The sequence below is a fragment of the Neophocaena asiaeorientalis genome, unplaced genomic scaffold (assembly GCF_003031525.2).
Source record: "Neophocaena asiaeorientalis asiaeorientalis breed wild unplaced genomic scaffold, Neophocaena_asiaeorientalis_V1.1 scaffold150, whole genome shotgun sequence".
NCBI lineage: Eukaryota > Metazoa > Chordata > Mammalia > Artiodactyla > Phocoenidae > Neophocaena > Neophocaena asiaeorientalis.
Window position 1 is genome coordinate 3562681 of NW_020176571.1, and position 18666 is coordinate 3581346.

Here is an 18666-nt window from a genome sequence, read left to right on the forward strand (position 1 = left end):
GGCTCCAAGTCCCTCCCTGGGCACCCTTCTCACAGCCGCCCCTTCCCAGAGGTGGGCTGGGGTGTAGCCCAGGGCCGAGAACTCACCCATGGTGGCCGTTGAACCTGGGGAGAACTTGCCGTCGCAGAACCGGCTCAGGAAGGACGTCTTCCCCACGGAGGAATTGCCCACAAACACGATCTTGAAGAGCCGGTCTGGGGTGGACACAGAGCCTTCCTCCTGTGGAAGGCAGACAGCAGGGTCAAATGCTGGGATGGCCGCCTGCCACCCCTGCCCCTGACCTGTCCCTGCGGTGTCCAGGGAGGGACCCGCAACCAGCACCGGGGAGGCTGCTCGGGCCTTGGATGCAGGAAGCTTCGGGCTCAGCGCACCAAGGCTCCTTCCAGCTTCAGCAGTGGGAAGAGAGACTTTCATTCCACCACCACTGCTGCCCACGTGCTGCCCCGCAGGCCCCGCGCTGGGCCGGGCATGTGGTGCAGGGAAGGCAGCCACGTGTACACATAGTCACGGCACGAAGTCCCGAGTGCCCAGAGCACGGACCAGGAATCAAGGCTCTCGGGGAGCGGGGGCAGCTCTGGGCTGGGGCGTAAGGAGGAAGCAGAGATTCTATGCAGGGGCTGGGTGGGGAGGACAAGGTGGAGTGTTTGAAGGGGAAGGGGAGATCTAGAAGATATAGAAGGCTTATCTATAACTCAGGGGCAGAGGCATCCCAGGCTGGGGTCGGGCCTCTCGTTTCTGCCCCGTCACTGAAAGCCTGGACCGGATGGAGGACGCGCTCGCCTCCCTGCATGCTGCCCTTCTGTCCCAGCTCACCTTCCGTCTAGGGTCCCTGTCTGCCCTGGAAATAAGGCAAGACAGTCTCCACTCAGTAGCTTGAGAAATCCCAAGATGCCAGGCTACGGGAAGAACTTTCCAGAACACAGTCATGGTGGTCCTTCTCCACCCGGCAGCGGGACAGACTGGGAACTGGCCTGCCTGTTACTCTGGTGTGTACGGCCCAGCAGGAAATGGACTCGCTCCAGGATGCTGGGTGAGTGAGAGGCAGAGTGAGGACCGGCACAGGGCCCTTTCTCTGAATGGTCATTAAGTCCAGAGAGCCGTGTGCTCCCCCAGCACTGCCAGGCCAGATGAGGAGGCTTTTTAGAATCTATTTGGAAGTGGATTTGGGGGGAATTAGCTCCTCTCACCGAGCAAATACTATAGCAGAGTAGCAGGAGATATTAGCAGTACTTGAATTTCAGAGAAAAGCCATTAACAGCCTTTTGGGGAGAAATCAATTCCATGCTATACTTAGGAGGGAATTCAAGGGCAATTACAGAAACTTAAGCCCAACTTTAAAAAAAAAAAAAGAGAGAGAAACCCACACTCAGAAACGCTGCCCTGGCCCCAGTTTCTTTATTCCTGCAATGCACAAGCATCGCTCTGCCAGGCTCACGCTCCATTTGTCCTTTGCTTGAGACCAAAGCTCAGTGCAGCCATTGGCCCACCCCAGGCCCGGGGACGGTGGGAGGAGATGGTCTTGGCTGCAGAGGCGGTGGCTGCCCTTCTCTGTGCTCCCCTCACCCTGGCCCCCGCCTGCGGCAGGACACTTATTCCGCAGACAGGATACGATCAACCCGGTGACGGTTCAGTCTGGGGAAGGACCCACCTCACAGGAGCAGCGAAGCTATTCCAGTTCTTGCCCTTAACCTGGGGGACAATCCACCCGCCGGCGAACGACAGTGAGACAACAAAATTGTGGGGAGGGGCTGGAGAAAGGCTCCCTCCACTGGCAAGTCAGGGAATCTGTTCTCATTCTCCTTCCCACCACTGTTTTTATTTTTTTTAAGCTTTAAAAAATGAAAGTAATACATACTAATTTCTAAAATTAGGAAACTTAGCAGAGAGGAAATTAATGACTATTCATAATTTACCCCCCAACCCTGAAATGGTCACTATTCCTATTTGGATATATTTCTTCCAGGCTTCTTTTTTTTATATAGATGAATCAATATATGTTTTTTTGAGAGAAATTTGAGATACTATGCATACTTTATTTATATTATTATATATAATATAAATTTATGTATAAGTTTCATTTTGTTCCTATGTTATTGAATTATATATAAATATTTCTGAGTCACTGAAGTTTTCCAAAACTGCGATTTTTAATAGCACGATAGCATTCTATTAAATTAATATCGTCTAATTTATGTCCCTATTGTTGTTTTTTCAATTATTTGCTCTTATGCACTTACATTCTTGGATTAAATTTTTGTCTGATTTTGGTTATTTCCTTAGGAAAGGTTGCTAGAAGTAGGAGGGCTGGTTCAAAGGAGGTGGACTTTTAAAGTTCTTGATTCCTATTATCAAACTACTTTCCCGAAAGCTGGTACCAATTGATGGCTCAGCGGCCTTGCAAGGGACCCTCTGTTGAGGCTGCTGTGTGACTGACTTCCAGCAGACACACTTCCTCTCTGCTGCAGTTTCTGTCCCAGCTAAACAGCAGCGCATCCCGGTGCAGCCGGTGGGGATGCACAGCGGTGGGTGCGAAGGCTGGGCTCCCCTCACTGCGGGCTGGGTGGGCCTCCTCGCTCTGTGCTCTATTTCCCCACCCGCCTAAGGGGAGAACAGATCTCTGATGCCCGTCATCCAACGACCGCAAGGACCAGATGCCATGGCAGACACGGACGCTCAGCCTCTTCCTTCACCCCGTCTCCCGTGGCCCTCTTAACACTTCTTTCACATTTGGGGGGCTCTCGTGGGGTCTTTAAAGCCCCATTTGTGCCCACTGCCAGCAAGTGTAGTCTGTCCACTTTTGGGGATGTAGAAGGGGGTGTAGGGGGGCTGCCCCACCCACCAAGGGCCCTTCAGAGGAGTGGTTTGTGGGCACGAATCTTAATCCAGGCCCAAGAATGATAACCGAGGCCAAGAAGTCCCCGTGCAGGGGCTGGAGAGGGCTTGCTGGCACGCACGCCAACGCCTCACTCGGACCGCTCAGCTCTGAAGGCCGCCACAGGGTGAGGGACCTGTTCTAGAGGACCCAGCGGCGGGCAGGGGGAGGGCTGAGGGGCCAGTTCCAAGGCCTGGGTCACAAACAAGGTAAGGAGCACTTGTGATCCAGAGGATGACGGTCCACGCGGCCCCCTTCTCCCGGGGAACACAGCGGGGAGAGCTGGTGGGGGGCGCGGCGGTGGAGGGTGGGAGTGCAGTATCATGCTGCCGGGAGGGCCGCTGATTAGGAGCCGAGAGAAAAGCGACGGTGCCCAGGCCTCCCCGCGGGGACTGGCCTGCAGGGGGCGGTTACAGAACGGACCAGAAGAGGTACCATTTTTAAAGCGTGTGATAGCTGACGCTAATTGCCCAGCAGAGGCTCGGTCCTACTCTATAAATGCAGAATCTGAATCAGAAAGGAACACATAGGGGCCAACAACAGAAGTTGTTAGGAGAGTGTCCCCAGACCCCCGAGTCTCCATCATGACACTCGGCAGAGCAGAGAAGGGTGGTACCCGAGGGACACAAGCTTGGTGCATCACCAGGCCTGCTGAGTCTGGCTTCCTGAGTGGCCATGGGGCTCTTGGGCTCACACTCCAGGGACAAGGCACAGGGTGACCTACAAGCCAGCGAGGGACGCACCCTTACCTTAGATGGGGTCTCTTTTCCGACGGGCTGCCCTCGGGGAGACGCAGGCATGAGTTCCAGAGGTCGGGACGGCCCGATTTGCCCCTCCGCCCCCTGGTTGGAGGCCTCCCCTTCTTCCGGGCATTGGCCCAGTGGCTGCTCAGAGCCGCCCCCCAGCAGCTGGGGCAGCGGGTCCTCTTCAATGGAGATGATTCTGCGGAACGGCCGGGGGAGCAGACCCCCGGTCCCCGGCCCCTCTTCTGTAAGGGGGTGCCCACTCAGGCCCAGGGAGCTTCTCCTCCGCAGGAAGCCAAACACATCTTCCTCCTCCTCTGACTGGCTGTTTTGGAGAAGAATGAAGAGTGGGGAGAATATTGTAAAATGTATCTGAATGGAAGCTGGGGGTCTGTGACAGAGAGCTGAGGAGCACACTTTTTGGGTGCAGAGAGGAACCAAGAAAGGGAAATCCAGACCCAGCATTGTTTAGCTCATTCATTCAATGTCCTTATGATGAGGGTGAGATGAAGGTGAAGGTGATGATGAAGGTGAAGGTGGTGAAGGCGAAGGTGATGATGATGAAGGTGAAGGTGGTGAAGGCGAAGGTGGTGATGAAGGTGAAGGTGATGAGGGTGATGCTGGCTCCCAGGTATTAAGCTAGTGACAGTCAGCAACAGATGCACACGGCCCCCATCCTCGTGGAGCGCTTGGCTTAGCAGGGCTACAGCAATCGTGACACACTCACTACGCTGTTCCAGACTGTGGGGAGTGCCACAGAGGAGAAGTAAAGGTGTGAAGAAAGAAGCATAACAGATGTGGAAACAAAGCATCCTGGGTTAAAGGTCGGTGGCCTTTGCCCTGGTCCCATGCCAGCCCTTACCAGCTGTGTGTCCCCAGGTAAGACACCAACTCTCCAGGCCTGTTTCCTCACCCTTCCGCCCTGCCCACCTCCCCAGTAAGCCAGTGCATAAGCCAGACCTGTTAGGGAAGCAGCCCTCGGGGATGCAGGCAAGGGGGACCACTGCTCTGGGAGGGACCCCGGCACGGCGAGCGTCCACCACCAGCTCAGGGTGGGAAGGAAGCCCTCCACCCGCTTCTCCTTCCTTTCTCCTTAGGATCAGGAGTGAGTGGCCTCAGAGGTCTGAGTGCACGTTTGCTTCCAGAAACACCTGAGCAACCAGAACAAGGAGAAGCAGCGGGGGCGGGGGGGTGCAGCACTCGGGCACCAGACGTGGGTCCAGGGCACGGGCTGTGTCCCCAAGGTTTGTGAGCAGAGGCCCCACGGGCCCTCCTGGTGCGGCCCCCTCTCAGGCCTTTATGGACAAGTCAAGCTGAGGACTGTTTTACGGGGAGGAACTTGAGTCCAGAATCGAAACACACACACACACACACACACACACACGCGAGAACTAGAAAATCGAGCAGGATGCGGTGATGAGGTGGAAGTGGGTGACGGACACAGAAAATGCGGCACAGGGAAAGCCCCTTCACTTGGCCCCAACTCCCGCCCCCCCGCTCCTAGCGTTTCTGGCCCCTAAGGACCAAAAACAGAAAAAAAAGAGAAAAAAATGCGTGTATCACTCTTCTAAACTCCGGACACTTCTAAGGTAAATTAAGGTATAGCACTTGCTCACAAAAGTGCTGACTTAGCTTGGATCCCCTGACATAAAATAAAGGATCTGTAGCAATTCAAGGACTCTTACACTTACTTATAAAATCAGCTTTTTACAGAAAATGACGGCCATCTTTCCAACAAATTTCTTCTACATTCTGACGAGCCTACTAAGTGCCTAGCCACTTCAGCACACAATTAGTGTTCCCATCTGCTTCCACTCGGCTCACACACACGAGTGCACGTGTGTGAACACGTGTTGTGAGCATGTATGCACGCGCACAGATGCAGAGCATGGCTTTTCAAAGGCCTTGCAACTAGAAAAGAAATGGACGCTGAAATGACCCTAAATGAAGCGTTTCTTGGCAAGAGCTTCTTACTTGGGAGATTCTCGAGTACTATTACACCCTGGAATACCTTCAGCTTAGCATGACTAAGCTCCTTTTCGGTTTTGCCACAAAATGCTATGCGCCAGCGGCAGACAGCAGTCACCTCTGACAGAGTCTGCATGGGAATTCGGGGTTTGCAATTTATCGATTACTCATCAATTATTGTCTGTGTCCTCCACGCAATTATAAGCTCCATGAAAGCAGAGATGGGGTCTATTTTGTTCACTCCGTATCCCCAGCACACGGCACTGAGTCTTGCACAGGGCAGGCACTCAGTAATGGATATTAAGGGCAGGACTCGTGTCTAATTGATCTTTGGAGACTTCCCAGAACTCAGAGAATGTCAGGTACAGAGTAGGCAATCGGTCTCTGCTTGTTGGAAGCACATATTCCACTCCGAGGAACCAACAGGCGAACTGCTGATGCAGGAATCTGGCTCCCATGTTGTGTCTCCTGGTTCAGCGACTTAGAAGAGGAGTCCACGATGGTCAGGTTCAAGGTCTTGAGCCATCAGCAGATTGACATCCCCAGGGCACCTCCGCTTGGCATGTCTATTTCATGCTTGCTGTCCCCAGGGTCTCCCGGATGCGCAGGTTCACACACTTTGTCCCGGGTTTGATACGTGGGGATCTGGCAGCCTCCACCTCTCTGTGGCCACATCCGTGGGAAGAAGCACGTGGCCCGGAGAAGACAGGGCAGGGGGAGGGCCGGGGGGCTGGCGTGCCTCCTTCGGGGAGCAACAGGCCACCCCTCTGGGGACTTAAATGCAATTGTGTGTTGTCCAACAACAGCCAAGCATGTTATCCCTGAGTTAATTAAATATGAATTATTGAAAGGAGTCTTGGCAAGCACAGGCCCCATTCTCATCTGTAAAGGACTTCAACGATTGGAGATCCCGTACTACACTCTAATTACCCTTCAGACTCACGCAGTCCTGTCCCTGGAAAACCAAGAGCATCCATTCTGCTCAAAAGACAGCAGAGCCCGGCCCAGCACCCACTCCCTCCCTCTCTCTGACCCCTCTTCCTCAGACCCCCTCTGTCCCTCCCCTGATCTGCAGCCCCTCTTCAGCGCCCCCTGGCAGCAACGGCCTGTCCTAAGTGCTTGCCCTGCACCTAGATGTCAGAACAGGAAGGCACGCGTCCTCCAAGACTCAAGGGGAGCGATAGTGGCTGACCCCAGGCTTCCCGCCTGGGCCAATCTGAGCTCTGCTTGGGCTCAGAGCCTGCTCCCAACCTGGCAAGACCAAGGAACAGGTAATGAATGAGCACAGCAGGGATCCCTTACCTTCTGAGCATCCCTCCGCCATCCACATATTTGCCGATCACAGAGCCAGATCGCTGCTTCTGGCTTGCCTTGGAAGCAGCTGTGTTTGCCTTGGCTGCCTTGTCTTTCTGTAGAAACACAAAATGCCCTCAGATCCACGCCTACTGATTTGTCCCAACGTTGGAGCAGAAAAGGGCTCAATTTCCCCACCTCATAGTACAGGCTTCAAATAAAACTCTAAAGGAAGCAAGAGATGGCCTGGGCTCCCTGCGAGCTAGCCTTCACCCACTCTTCCCTTTTGCTGTCATCTCTCACCATAATTCCTCCATCTCCCATCTAATAAGCTAATCAAAGTTTCGAGCCTGGGGTCTGCCAGGTTACCCTTCCCAGGAGTAGTGCTAATTTGCAAGAGGACAAGCTAAATGTGGGATGCATAGGAAAAATATTTATGGGCAGAAAAAACTGTGCATCTTTAAATCACACACATTCTTCAGTGGGGTTTCAATCCCTCTTTATTTCCAAACCCCCAGATAGGAGGATCAATGAACCCAGAGCCTTGTCCACAGCTACGAAGCTAGGACAAGGTATCTCAGATCTTTTGTGGAAGTAGGCTGGCTGTAGGTAAATTGCTCACATATCTGCAATGGAGAGACTGGGTGGAGTGGGGGGCTTACACCTGCCTTGCCAGGGCTCCCCTGACAGATGTCTTCCAGATAAGGGGGGGTTAGATCACAGGAAGAATCTCTCATTAACCAGCCAGCCCCATGGTTCCTAGGGATCCTTCCTGAAAGAAGGAGGGGCTGCAGTGCTCCCAGGGCCCCCGCAGGTATGGCTGTGATCCCAAATTAATCTTCAGTTGTGATTCGGCATGAACGTGATTTTATCCCTCTTTCTTCCATTCCCCACAAGCGTTCTTATTCCCTTAATTCCATTCCCTTCTCAAAGCAGAATGAGTTTGGCAGGTGAAGGGAAACCAGGTCAAGGGATTAAGGCGACATTTGTTAGGAAGTTTTCAAATAAATTCGGTGTTACTTCTCAAACAGTTATAACCATTACCACCACCAAACAAACGTGTAGGCTTAAGCCTTGCTCTGACAGTACACATAGGTGGGCGGCACAGACATGTTGCTGACAGCCAGTGGTAGAAAAGACATTGTGATGTACAAGGTCCCTAAGGGATCCGCACTTATAAACTAGGTTGCACCGAATCCGGGGCAAACTAGCTGCTGTGTACTGACCACATTTAGGGCACTGAACAGCTGAGAGTCCAGCGCAAGACCTTCCTTTCCAAGAGTTTTTCACACGTACAAAAATCCCTACAGTATGGAAAAAAGGATAGAGATTCTCCTTCCTCATGTGATAATGGGGGTCATGGCCCAAGGAGGCTAATGATTTGCCTGAGGACACATGTGAAATTCACCGTGCGATAATCCCCATAACCAGAATGTCACATCAATCCACCCTGCCCGCCTTTTTCCTCCCTTCACAGCTTCCACAGCTACCGTCTGAAGGGGAGGATGTTAGGGGAATGAGAAACCCTAGATTCTGTTTAACGCAGCCGGAAGTGAAATTCTTTAAATAAATACAGGATTTTCGTGCTATTTGGGAAAGTATGTAACTGTGGCACTCAGGGTCAGAGAAGCATCGGTCCCCATAGGGTAAAAAAATTGTACATAAAATCAACTATGTAAATGGTGAAATATACTTTTTTTTTTTTTGCGGTACGCGGGCCTCTCACCGCTGTGGCCTCTCCCGTTGCGGAGCACAGGCTCCAGACGCGCAGGCTCAGCGGCCATGGCTCACGGGCCCTGCCGCTCCGCGGCACGTGGGATCTTCCTGGACCGGGGCACGAACCCGTGTCCCCTGCATCGGCAGGCGGACTCTCAACCACTGAGCCACCAGGGAAGCCCGAAATATACATTTTTAATTCTTTCTACGACAGTGTGTAAAAATGAAAAATTTTCATCAAGCAATCAACATGTTAATGAAGAAAAGAACTGAGCATTTTGGTTTAAAAGTGATGGCGCCGTTTCAACTGCACCGTCTCATGGACGGCACGATCATTTCTACATCCAAGAAATGTGGGACCCTCCCAAGTATCCTGGTCTCGTGATGCCAAGAGGAAAGTGTGTCACTTCACGGGAAGTTAACACACTATGACCCTATAGGTCAACCTGAATTTTTACTATTTTCAAAAAATCTTATGCCACCGTCCTGCCCACACAAAGGAGTGGCCAGATTCCAAGCCTCAGGATCTTCTTGGGCCAGTCCCAGCGCAGGTCTGGCTGCCACTGGACCCCAGTCTTCGTCTTCCCCTAGGGGATGGGGCACTGGCCAATTACCTGAAAACATATGTCCCGTTCATCCCGAAGATACTTGTTCCTTTCCCTGTGGATGGAAAAGGGGAATCTATTCAAACATGGGGCTTGCGGTCAACAGATCCAATAGCATTGGTTTGACGGTCAGATGGGTACAGAGGAAGGCCGGGCATGGAAGGCCCGGGGAGGGCGCGGAACCACTTTCCTTAGTGATTGTGGCTAAGGGTAATTGTGTATAAGTCAGGTTAGAGGCAGGGGGATACACAGAATGGCCTTGTGACACCCAGGGCCCTTCAGGATCCTGCATTGGTCCATCTGATCACTAAGGGAGCCTTCCACAGAGCTGACCAGGTGTTCCGGCTCCGCCTTGAACTTGCTGTGCCCCCCCCCAAACCTTTCATTCATGAATGCATGTGTGGCTGCATGCCACACGTGTCTCCCTGAGCCCACGCTGTGTGCCGGGCACTGCTCCAGCTGTCAGGGCTACACCAAGGAATGGAAGAAAAAGTTCCTGCCCCCAGGGCATTTTTATTTCATTGCTATTGAGAAAAATAAAGTGGGGAAGAAGTGGCATAAAGAGGGCCAGAGATGGAGGGTGGTCAGGGAAGACCTCACTGAGGAGGTGGCATCTGAGCAGAGGCTTAAAGGGTGCGGAGGAGAGAGCCCAGCAGGGATGGGGGAGAGCGTCACAGGCAGAGGGAACGGCAAGGGCAGGGACTGGGGTTGGGAGACACGTGGTGTGCATCCAGTGGAACGGAAACGAGGGAGCGGATGCTCAGAGGTCAGAGGAAAGATGGGGGAGGTGGGGATCTGCCATCCCCTGCCTGTGGGCCACTGTCAGAACTCTGAATTTATCCCAATGAGATATGAAGCCATGGGGGGTGGGCTTTGGCCGAGGAGTGTCCTGACCTGACTCAAGTTTTAAAAGGAGTCCTAGAAACGCTGTGCGAAGAGTGATGTGCTGGGGAAAAGGATGGGGCCCTGAGAACTGGCCCATATTTTAAGCAACGTGGAGGTCATTGGTTCCACGTTTGGTGGAATAGGGGGAGAAAAAGCCTGGTGGAGGGTTGAAAATGTGAGGCTGGGAAATGGAGATGGCCGACTGTAAATGGAAACAACTCTTTGGAAAGCTGGGGAGCCACGCCTTCGTCTCTTGCCTCCTGGAGCATCTCCATGCAGAGGCTCCGATAGGCAAGGGAATGTTCTGCTCTGTACATGTGTCCTCTGTCCTTCATGGCACCGCTCTGTAGCGACAGCCGCACACAAGTCACCCAATTCTCCCAGGAAGCCTGCGACACAGGCATGTCCAGGCTGTTGACAACTGCTCAAGGTTGCACAGGTGATGAGGGGCTGGGCTGAGTCTGGAACCGGATCCAGCTCCAAAGTGCACGTTCCTACCAACGCCCTGAAACTACTTCCATGTGCCCCCACTTCCCTTAGGACGGCAGCCCCTCGCCCCTGGGTCACACCCCGGCCGTGGTCCCGATCCCCCCCCAACAATTCCCGCTGTCTTCCCACCCCACCTGCTCCCAGCTCTCTCTGTCTCTCCCTGATGCCCATTTCCCCCGGCTGTCTGTCTCTACCCGGAGATCTCACTGTGGAGGAAGAGCCTGCCGTGGGCTCTCCCGCCACATCCGGGCTCTCCCTGGCTGGCTCGGGGACCAGGCGACAGCACAGCAAGTTTCAGGCTGGGATTCTGCACAGACGTTGGTCTCCATGGAAAAGACCCCCAAGTGTTGGCAGAGTGCTGTCTCGTCATCCTCCCCTGCGCCTTCACACTGAATCTGCCTCTGTATTTTTTTCTAAGTACAATAGAAAAAAGGGAAAAAACCCAACCAAACTCGTTCTTGTACATCTTATTCTCTGCCTTCACTAAAGCCTTCCTGAGAATCCACACTTTCTCTCACAGGGATTAAAACTTGGCCCCTAAGAACCACTTCCATCTCCCTGGCCTTTGGAATCACATCTTGAGGGAAACAAATCTGAAATGCATTCAGTTTGAAGAACTTTTCTATTCGGTGGCATCAAAGATGCCAGATGCAGTGATCTTACTTACCTTGCTCTCAAATTAAAAAAAAAAAACAACCTAAAAACCTTCAAAAGGTACCCAACTCAAACCCACCTGCACTTTAAAAATCAGGACCCAAATTTCATCACTATTCCCCAAGAGGTGTTTGACAGGCAGCAAGTATAGTAACTTAGAAAGCTCAGAGGCAAAATTGAACATTCCATTTTCCCCACACCCGTTTGCGTTTGGTTGTTTTTGCGGGGGGATAATCCAAACCAAACCAATGAGCTTTGAATCTACAGGTAGTTTAACAGGCTGAGGACACTCCTAACGCCCTTCTTGCTGCTCTGTTTGTGATTCATTTACTCATTCAACAAACATGAACAGAATACGGCAGACTAAAGAGCACCAGCCAGCTGGGGACTCAATTCCGGCTCTGGCAGCGAGCGTCTGGGTCACTCTGGTAAATTACTCCATCTCTCTGATATCAGCTTCCTTGATGGCTAACCCCTGTATTAACAGCTGCCCTACTTCCCAGGTTTTGTTGAAGATGAAGGAGATACTACCTCTGGCATGGACTAGATGCTCCATAAATTCAGTTCTCCTACCTGAGCAAGTACCGTACCAGGTACCAAGCAGGAGGAGGCAGCGCCTGCCTGCGGAGGTACGAACTGGAGAGGGGGCTGGGCACCTGTGTAAATGGACCAAACATAATGGAGAGGTGGTGCTCGGTTGTCCAACAGTATGTTGGGGACCAGGGAAATGTGGGTGCTCCCTCAGCAGGCAGGGGAGACTCTGGGGGTGCCCCTTCCCACCCAAGGCTCTGGGATGCGGACGCACCTTAGGAAATCCAGCTGTTTCAGGAGCCCTGACTTCTCCCGCTGCAGACTCTCCGTGATGCGGTACACTTCCCTGCAGGGGATGCAAGACGGCAGTGATGAGTGACATGTGGGGGGAGGGGGTGCTACCAGGGCACGAGGCAGTGATGAAGTTGGACCCGGAAGGTGGTGCCCTGGCTGGCCTTCCTCTGGCGAGCACGGCCTCGTGCAGGCCTTATAGCCAGGTCTCACCAAGTCATCTCAGACACCCTATTTGGAAGGTGAAATGATCCCTGTTTTTCTGGTTTTTTTTTTTTTTTTGCGGTAGGCGGGCCTCTCACTGACACCAGGGAAGACCCGATCCCTGTTTTATAGACACAGATAGTCAAGTAGGTTTGATAACTCTCCCTGGCAACCCAGGACTGAGCCAGGGTCCTAATCTAGACCCCCGACTCCCTGTCCCAAGGATACAGCTTGATGATGACTGCACTGTTTTCTCAGGCTCCCGGTGGTCCTGCCCCGCCCCCACGAGAGGTCAGGGAATCAGAATCAATACTCTTCTCTAGCCCAGCCTCGGAGGGTGAGAGCAGAGCTGGTGTTTCTCCCTCCCCCCAGTCCCCCCCATGCTGGTTTAGTTTGTATGCAGGAGCTATTGAAGACCTATCTTTCCTTCCCCACTTTCTCCCAACAGTCTCCAATCTGTTCCCGGAGATCTGGAATTTCCACTGTTGCACATTCATTTCTTTGACTAAAATTTCTTATCTCTAGCTACAAAGCAGAGATTTAATGTATCAATCATAATCCGTCATTTACATCACAGTGTGAGCGTGTCAATCATAGGAGTTTTGAGGAAGGGGAGAGAGAAGCTGAGACATACAGAGCGTGGCTGGAGGGCAACTCAGGCCTCGAGGCAGGGGGCTGTGTGTGCTTTGTTTACATCTGTATCCTCGACACAGTGGCTGGCTTGGAGGTGCAGTCAACAAATAGCAGTGGGAAGAGAAAAAAGAGAGAGGGCTAAAGGAGGGGCGGGGAGGGCAGATGGCAGGGATGGAGGGAGGAAGAGAGCTGGAGGGGGAGGGGGGTTTAGGAGGAAGCCAGCACCACTCAGAGAAGAAAGGAAAAAAATAAAGCAGGGCTTCCCTGGTGGCGCAGTGGTTGGGAGTCTGCCTGCCGATGCAGGGGACACGGGTTCGTGCCCCGGTCCGGGAAGATCCCACGTGCCGCGGAGCGGCTGGGCCCGTGAGCCATGGCCGCTGAGCCTGCGCGTCCGGAGCCTGTGCTCCGCAACCCGAGAGGCCACAGCGGTGAGAGGCCCGCGTACCGAAAAAAAAAAAAAATAGCAGAATGGGGTGATGTTGGAAAATAAACCTTGCTTAACTGCACAGTTCTGCTTCCATCCTTCCCTCTGTGCTCTGCACCACAGTTCAGAGATTTAAAATCTCCCCCAAGCTTACTGCAAAGGGTCCCGTATTTCCAAGCCACAACCTAGTAAATGCGTCACTGCCACGGGCCATCAGGGCTGCCTTGACCGTGCACAGGCTGATCTGCGTAAGGACGGTCCCCCGGCAAAGCCCATCCACGTCACCACGAGCTTGCCGGGGCCACAGGACTCGCAATCGCCTTATTCCTTGAGCGGTGTCTGTGGGGTTTCCCCCTTTATAGCAGAATTATAAAGTCACTTTGCGACAGTAACAGACTGTCTCAAATACCAAGTTCACCTCAGACAATGCTTATTCAGTAACAGAACTTCTCTGGCTCCTGCAGAGCTGCAAACTCCCAACATTTTATTGCCAATTATATTTAATGTCAACTGGAGGGAAAACAATGTCTTCCCTATTATCCAACCTGGGTCCCTAAACGCCGTCTGGGACTCTGCTCCGAAGGGCACCCAGTGAGCACAGCTGTCTGGTCGCAGCCTGGCACCCTGGGAGCTCAGGTTACCTGCATCCGACTTTGGGGCTCTGCCACCCCCATCCCGGGCCCTGCTTCTTCCTGGGGCAGCCGAAAGCAGAGGGCTTTCCCCGCTGAGGACAGACACTCACACCAGAGACCTAACCTAATGGGTCCTCACAGTGTCTGACCGAGTGACCAGTTCCTCCACAACCAAGAGGACCTCAGTCCAAGCCTCCTCTGGCCCTGCTTACAAGGCACCAGGGACCTTGGCACCGTGCACACACATATACACACACACGTACGTGGTATGTATCGGTGCAAACCTACGTCTGTTTGTCTAGTAGACACACATCTGTCTAAACATGCACACATATGTATATTCAGATAGATTTTTTGTGTTAACAAATAGAAAAGCATTTCTGCAAAAAAAAAGACACTTGGATATTTGACTAAAATGACCTTGAAAGTCCTTCTAACCTAGATGTTCTACAAGTTTATGTCTGGCTAACAGGTGAAGTGAAAGGAACAGAACTTGCCGTTTTGCGGTAGTAACTGGTGAGAGGCTTATGGCTGCTGGGAGGGAAGGGCTGTTGGCTGTGTTTTTATGAGAAAGAAAGAAATATGGAGCGTTCTCCAAAGGATCTGTCAAGTGGAAAATGCAGGCAAATGTACAACAGTGTGTGTGCTGTCGCTTTGTAAAGAGTGTGTGTGTGTGTGTGTCTGTGAGTGTGTGTGTGTTTGTGGGGGGGTCTGTGTGTGTGTGTGTGTCTGTGTGTCTCTGTGTGTCTGTGCATGTGTGTCTCTGTGAGTGTCTCTGTGTGTGTGTCTGTGAGTTTGTCTGTGTATCTGTGTCTGTGTGTGTGTGTGTCTGTGTGTGTGGCGGGGGTCTGTGTGTGTGCGTGGGTGTGTGTCTGTGTGTGTCTCTGTGTGTCTGTGCCTGTGTGTGCATGTGTGTCTCTGTGAGTGTGTCTCTGTGTGAGTGTGTGTCTGTGAGTTTGTGTGTGTGTGTGTGAGTGTGTCTGTGTGTGTGTGTTTGTGTGTGGGGGGGTCTGTGTGTGTGCGTGGGTGTGTGTCTCTGTGTGTCTGTGTGTGCGCGTCTGTGTCTGAGTGTGCGTTTGTGTGTGTCTGTGTGAGTGTGTGTCTGTGTCTGTGTGTGTGCGTGGGTGTGTGTCTGTGTCTGTGTGTGTCTGTGCCTGTGTGTGCATGTGTGTCTCTGTGAGTGTGTCTCTGTGTGAGTGCGTGTCTGTGAGTTTGTCTGTGTGTGTGTGTGTGAGTGTGTCTGTGTGTGTTTGTGTGTGGGGGGTCTGTGTGTGTCTCTGTGTGTCTGTGTGTGTGCATCTGTGTCTGAGTGTGTGTTTGTGTGTGTCTGTGTGAGTGTGTGTCTGTGTCTGTGTGTCTGTGTGTGTCTGTGTGTGTGGGGGGGTCTGTGTGTGTGCGTGTGTGTGTGAGTGTCTGTGTGAGTGTGTGTCTGTGTCTGTGTGTGTGTGTGTGTCTGTGTGTGTGCGTGTGTGTGTGTCTGTGTGTGTGTCTGTGTGTGTGCACGCACATGTACAGAACACTCTGGGAGGAGCCAGGACTGGTGCCCTCTGGGTGATGGGAGGCTGGGAGTCAGGGGGTGGGGGGCAAACCTCCTTCTGCCACATCTCGTGCCTTGTCGTAAACCACCTCTCCCCCAGATACAAGTTAATTAACAGAATAGAGGTGCTGCCTTCCAGCCGACCTTCACCTTTATATTGTCTCCCCTGCCCGACTGCTCCTTCTTCATCTGATTTTAAAATCTAGTTCTCCTTCCTTGGGCATCTTCAGAGAACAGGAAAATTCATTTTGTCCATTCAGAGCTCCAGCTGATACGTGACGGGGTCTGTTGATCTAGAGGCCCACTCTCCCCCCTCCCAGCAGCATCCGGCAGCTGGACGTCATCGGGGAAGCACAGGGTATCAGGAGGACGAGGCTGTGACCTTGTTTTCTGACACTAACTAGCTGGGTGGCTGCGGGCTGGTCACTACCCCTCTCTGAGCTTGGTTTTCATTTGTGAAATGAAGAGGTGGGTTCCAGCACAAAGGTCCTGTCGGCTCTGCTGGTCTGGGATCCTGCTTTACGGAGGACAAGCTAAGCCTCTCCCTGCCCTTCTCTCCAGGCCGCTCTGGACGAGACACGCTCTCCTGGGCTCCAGCAGGTTCCCCAGCAGCACACGCTGCAAGCGTCTTATTGAAACAAAGTCGCAAAGGTTCTGGACTCATTTCTCTCCCTCCTAACCCTCCTTCCCTCTTTTTCAATTCCCAGCCTCCAGAGATTGTGTGTCTGGCTTGCTTAATTAAGATAAGACTTCAGAAAGATTTTAATCCTCACGCTGTGATTCGTTAACGCCGGCTCCGGTGCTCATTTCCATTTGCGGTTCTCATGACTGTGCCTTTCAGATGTTTGTCGCTTTCAGGACTTGATTGAATTTTAAGAGCCTGACTCCTTAATTCTGTTTATAAAGTTAAGCACCTGGTTGACCTGATCTCAACGGGGAGGGACCGATTTTGCTTGTTTACAATGAAATATACTGTCCTTCCACCGGGCATCCAAGCCTTGGAATGGGGTTGATTTTACTTTAAGTCAGCTGCTTGGGAAGACATATCTTTTTCAACTGGAGACGTCTTCCTAGGGTAAAACTCCAAATCCAAACACATCCCCTCCCTCTCACTCTAGATCATTCCCAAACAGTACAGGACATCACACATGAGGCAGACAGCAGAACAATTTTTTTTTTGTTTTGCAGTACGCGGGCCTCTCACTGCTGTGGCCTCTCCCGTTGCAGAGCACAGGCTCCGGACGCGCAGGCTCAGCGGCCATGGTTCACGGGCCCAGCCGCTCCGCGGCATGTGGGATCTTCCCGGACCGGGGCACGAACCCGTGTCCCCTGCATCGGCAGGTGGACTCTCAACCACTGCGCCACCAGGGAAGCCCCAGCAGAACAATTTGATTTAGGCTCTGATGCACCAACGATTTGCCAGCCGTCAGACAGAGTCAGGGCTTTTGAACAAAGACAGTTAACACATGTAAAACATCAAGCATTGGTAAGACTGCCCTTTTTTTGAAATCCGACTTTATACCTTACCTCACCCAGGACCAGGCACCCAGGTTTTGCAGAATGACTACATGAGTCCTCGAACAAACGAGTAAGTGAAGGGTGGCCAGTCCTAGTCCTGGGCACAGTTTTCCGGCTGACTCATTGGTCACTGTGGGGAGTCAGCAGCATGTGACCAGCACTTAGCATCTCAGGACAGGTACTTAACACCTCTGAACCTCAGTTTCCTCATCCATAAACTAGAGTTGATAACCATGGTACCTGGCACATCAGGACGCTGAGAAGGTCAAATGAGATAATGTCAGATTTTCGACGTAAGTGAGGTACGCTGAGTGCCCAAGACAGTGTTGAAAGCACTGAGTAGCTTTCCACAAATGTTGCTGATGTGAATCCGCCAGTGAGTGCACTGGTACATGGGTGAACAGATAAGCAAGTGAGATTCCGGGGCCTCCGAGAGCCCTTGTTCTCAAAGCCTAACACTCCTGAGACCGCTTCCTCAGTGACTTCTCTGGGTCAGGTGCAGACCCAGCCTTGGACTGTTGCCAGGGGCACCTCCATCCAGCAAGCCGAACCCAATGGCTGGACACCTAGTTTATCAGCAAACCAGTCCCCAGAGATATGGGGCTGCCCACACAGGGCCCACACAGAGGAAGGCTGAAAAAGGAAGGAAAAAGAGGAAGGAAAAAAATGGGCAGAGCTGGGGTGAAGCGTCCAGGGCACTGTCACACGCCCTGTCGAACTACGTGCTGACCTCGGACGTCTTCCTGGCCCACCCTGTTCTCCCAGGTCTCCGAACCATGACAGTCAATGCCTGGTCGTTGCACTCACTCAGGATTTTCCCCCAGACTGCCCCCTATTTGTTGGCTGGATAACGTCTTTCTAATCACGTAATACATTGTCTGAGAATGAGGCTGTACGTTTCTCGTCAATCCTAGGGAGTGCTCGGCGCAGAACTGGTCTGCTTCACAGTCTCAGAATCCTAGAAGGTTAGAAGAGGTCCCAGGGACCAAGGAGCCCCATCCCCACGTTATGAGCAAGGAGAAGGGTCTGGGGGGCGGGCTAACGCGCTCACAGCAGGGGACGGATCTGGAGGGCACAACGGTGACACTCACATCTCCTTCTCCTGGTGGAGTTTTTGGGCCTCTTGCTGGAGGCTTTCCAGCTGCTGCTGGGCATCCTGCAGCTCCCAGGACGTCCGCTCCAACTCCCCAGCCAGCTCCTGGTTGGTGAGTTTCAGCTTGGTATTCTCAGCCTTGGTTTCGTGCTTGTCGTTGTGCAGGGCGGTGCACTGGCCTTCCAGCTGGAAAGGAACGGGGGCGTTGTGCAGAGGGGAGCGATGAGCAAGCCCCACCCCCATCAGGCTGGCCTTTCCCAGCCGCGTCCTGCTTCCTCCACCTGGTGGGCGGGAACCCATGCTACTGCCCCTCACTGCCCTCAAGCCTCAGTCAGCTTTGTCCTGCCCCTTCTGGAGGCAGGAAGGACAAATTCAGTTTAATGAATGTGGCCAGTAAGAGAAGAAGGAAGCAACAACAAGGAATATTGTGTGATTCTCAAGAGGCCCCGGAGTAATCAGGCAGGCATGCGGTAATTAAGTCGAGTGGCAATCATTCATTGGACGGATAAATCTAATTGGTGAGAACTTAATGCATAATAGTGAAGAGGAAAGAGAGGAGGAGAAGCCAGGTAGACTGT

The 18666-nt window shown here is 52.7% G+C and overlaps 1 protein-coding gene across 1 annotated transcript in view; it reads right to left on the reverse strand.

Annotated features, from left to right (window-relative positions):
• CRACR2A (calcium release activated channel regulator 2A) overlaps nt 1–18666 on the reverse strand; it is a 117078-nt gene that overhangs the window by 20721 nt on the left and 77691 nt on the right. The window contains exons 9-14 of the mRNA XM_024733124.1: nt 18087–18274; nt 12031–12102; nt 9207–9252; nt 6886–6992; nt 3622–3940; nt 87–219 (exon numbers count right to left, since the gene is read on the reverse strand). Coding sequence (XP_024588892.1) covers nt 87–219; nt 3622–3940; nt 6886–6992; nt 9207–9252; nt 12031–12102; nt 18087–18274 — 865 coding nt within the window. The remainder of the gene's footprint in view (nt 1–86; nt 220–3621; nt 3941–6885; nt 6993–9206; nt 9253–12030; nt 12103–18086; nt 18275–18666) is intronic.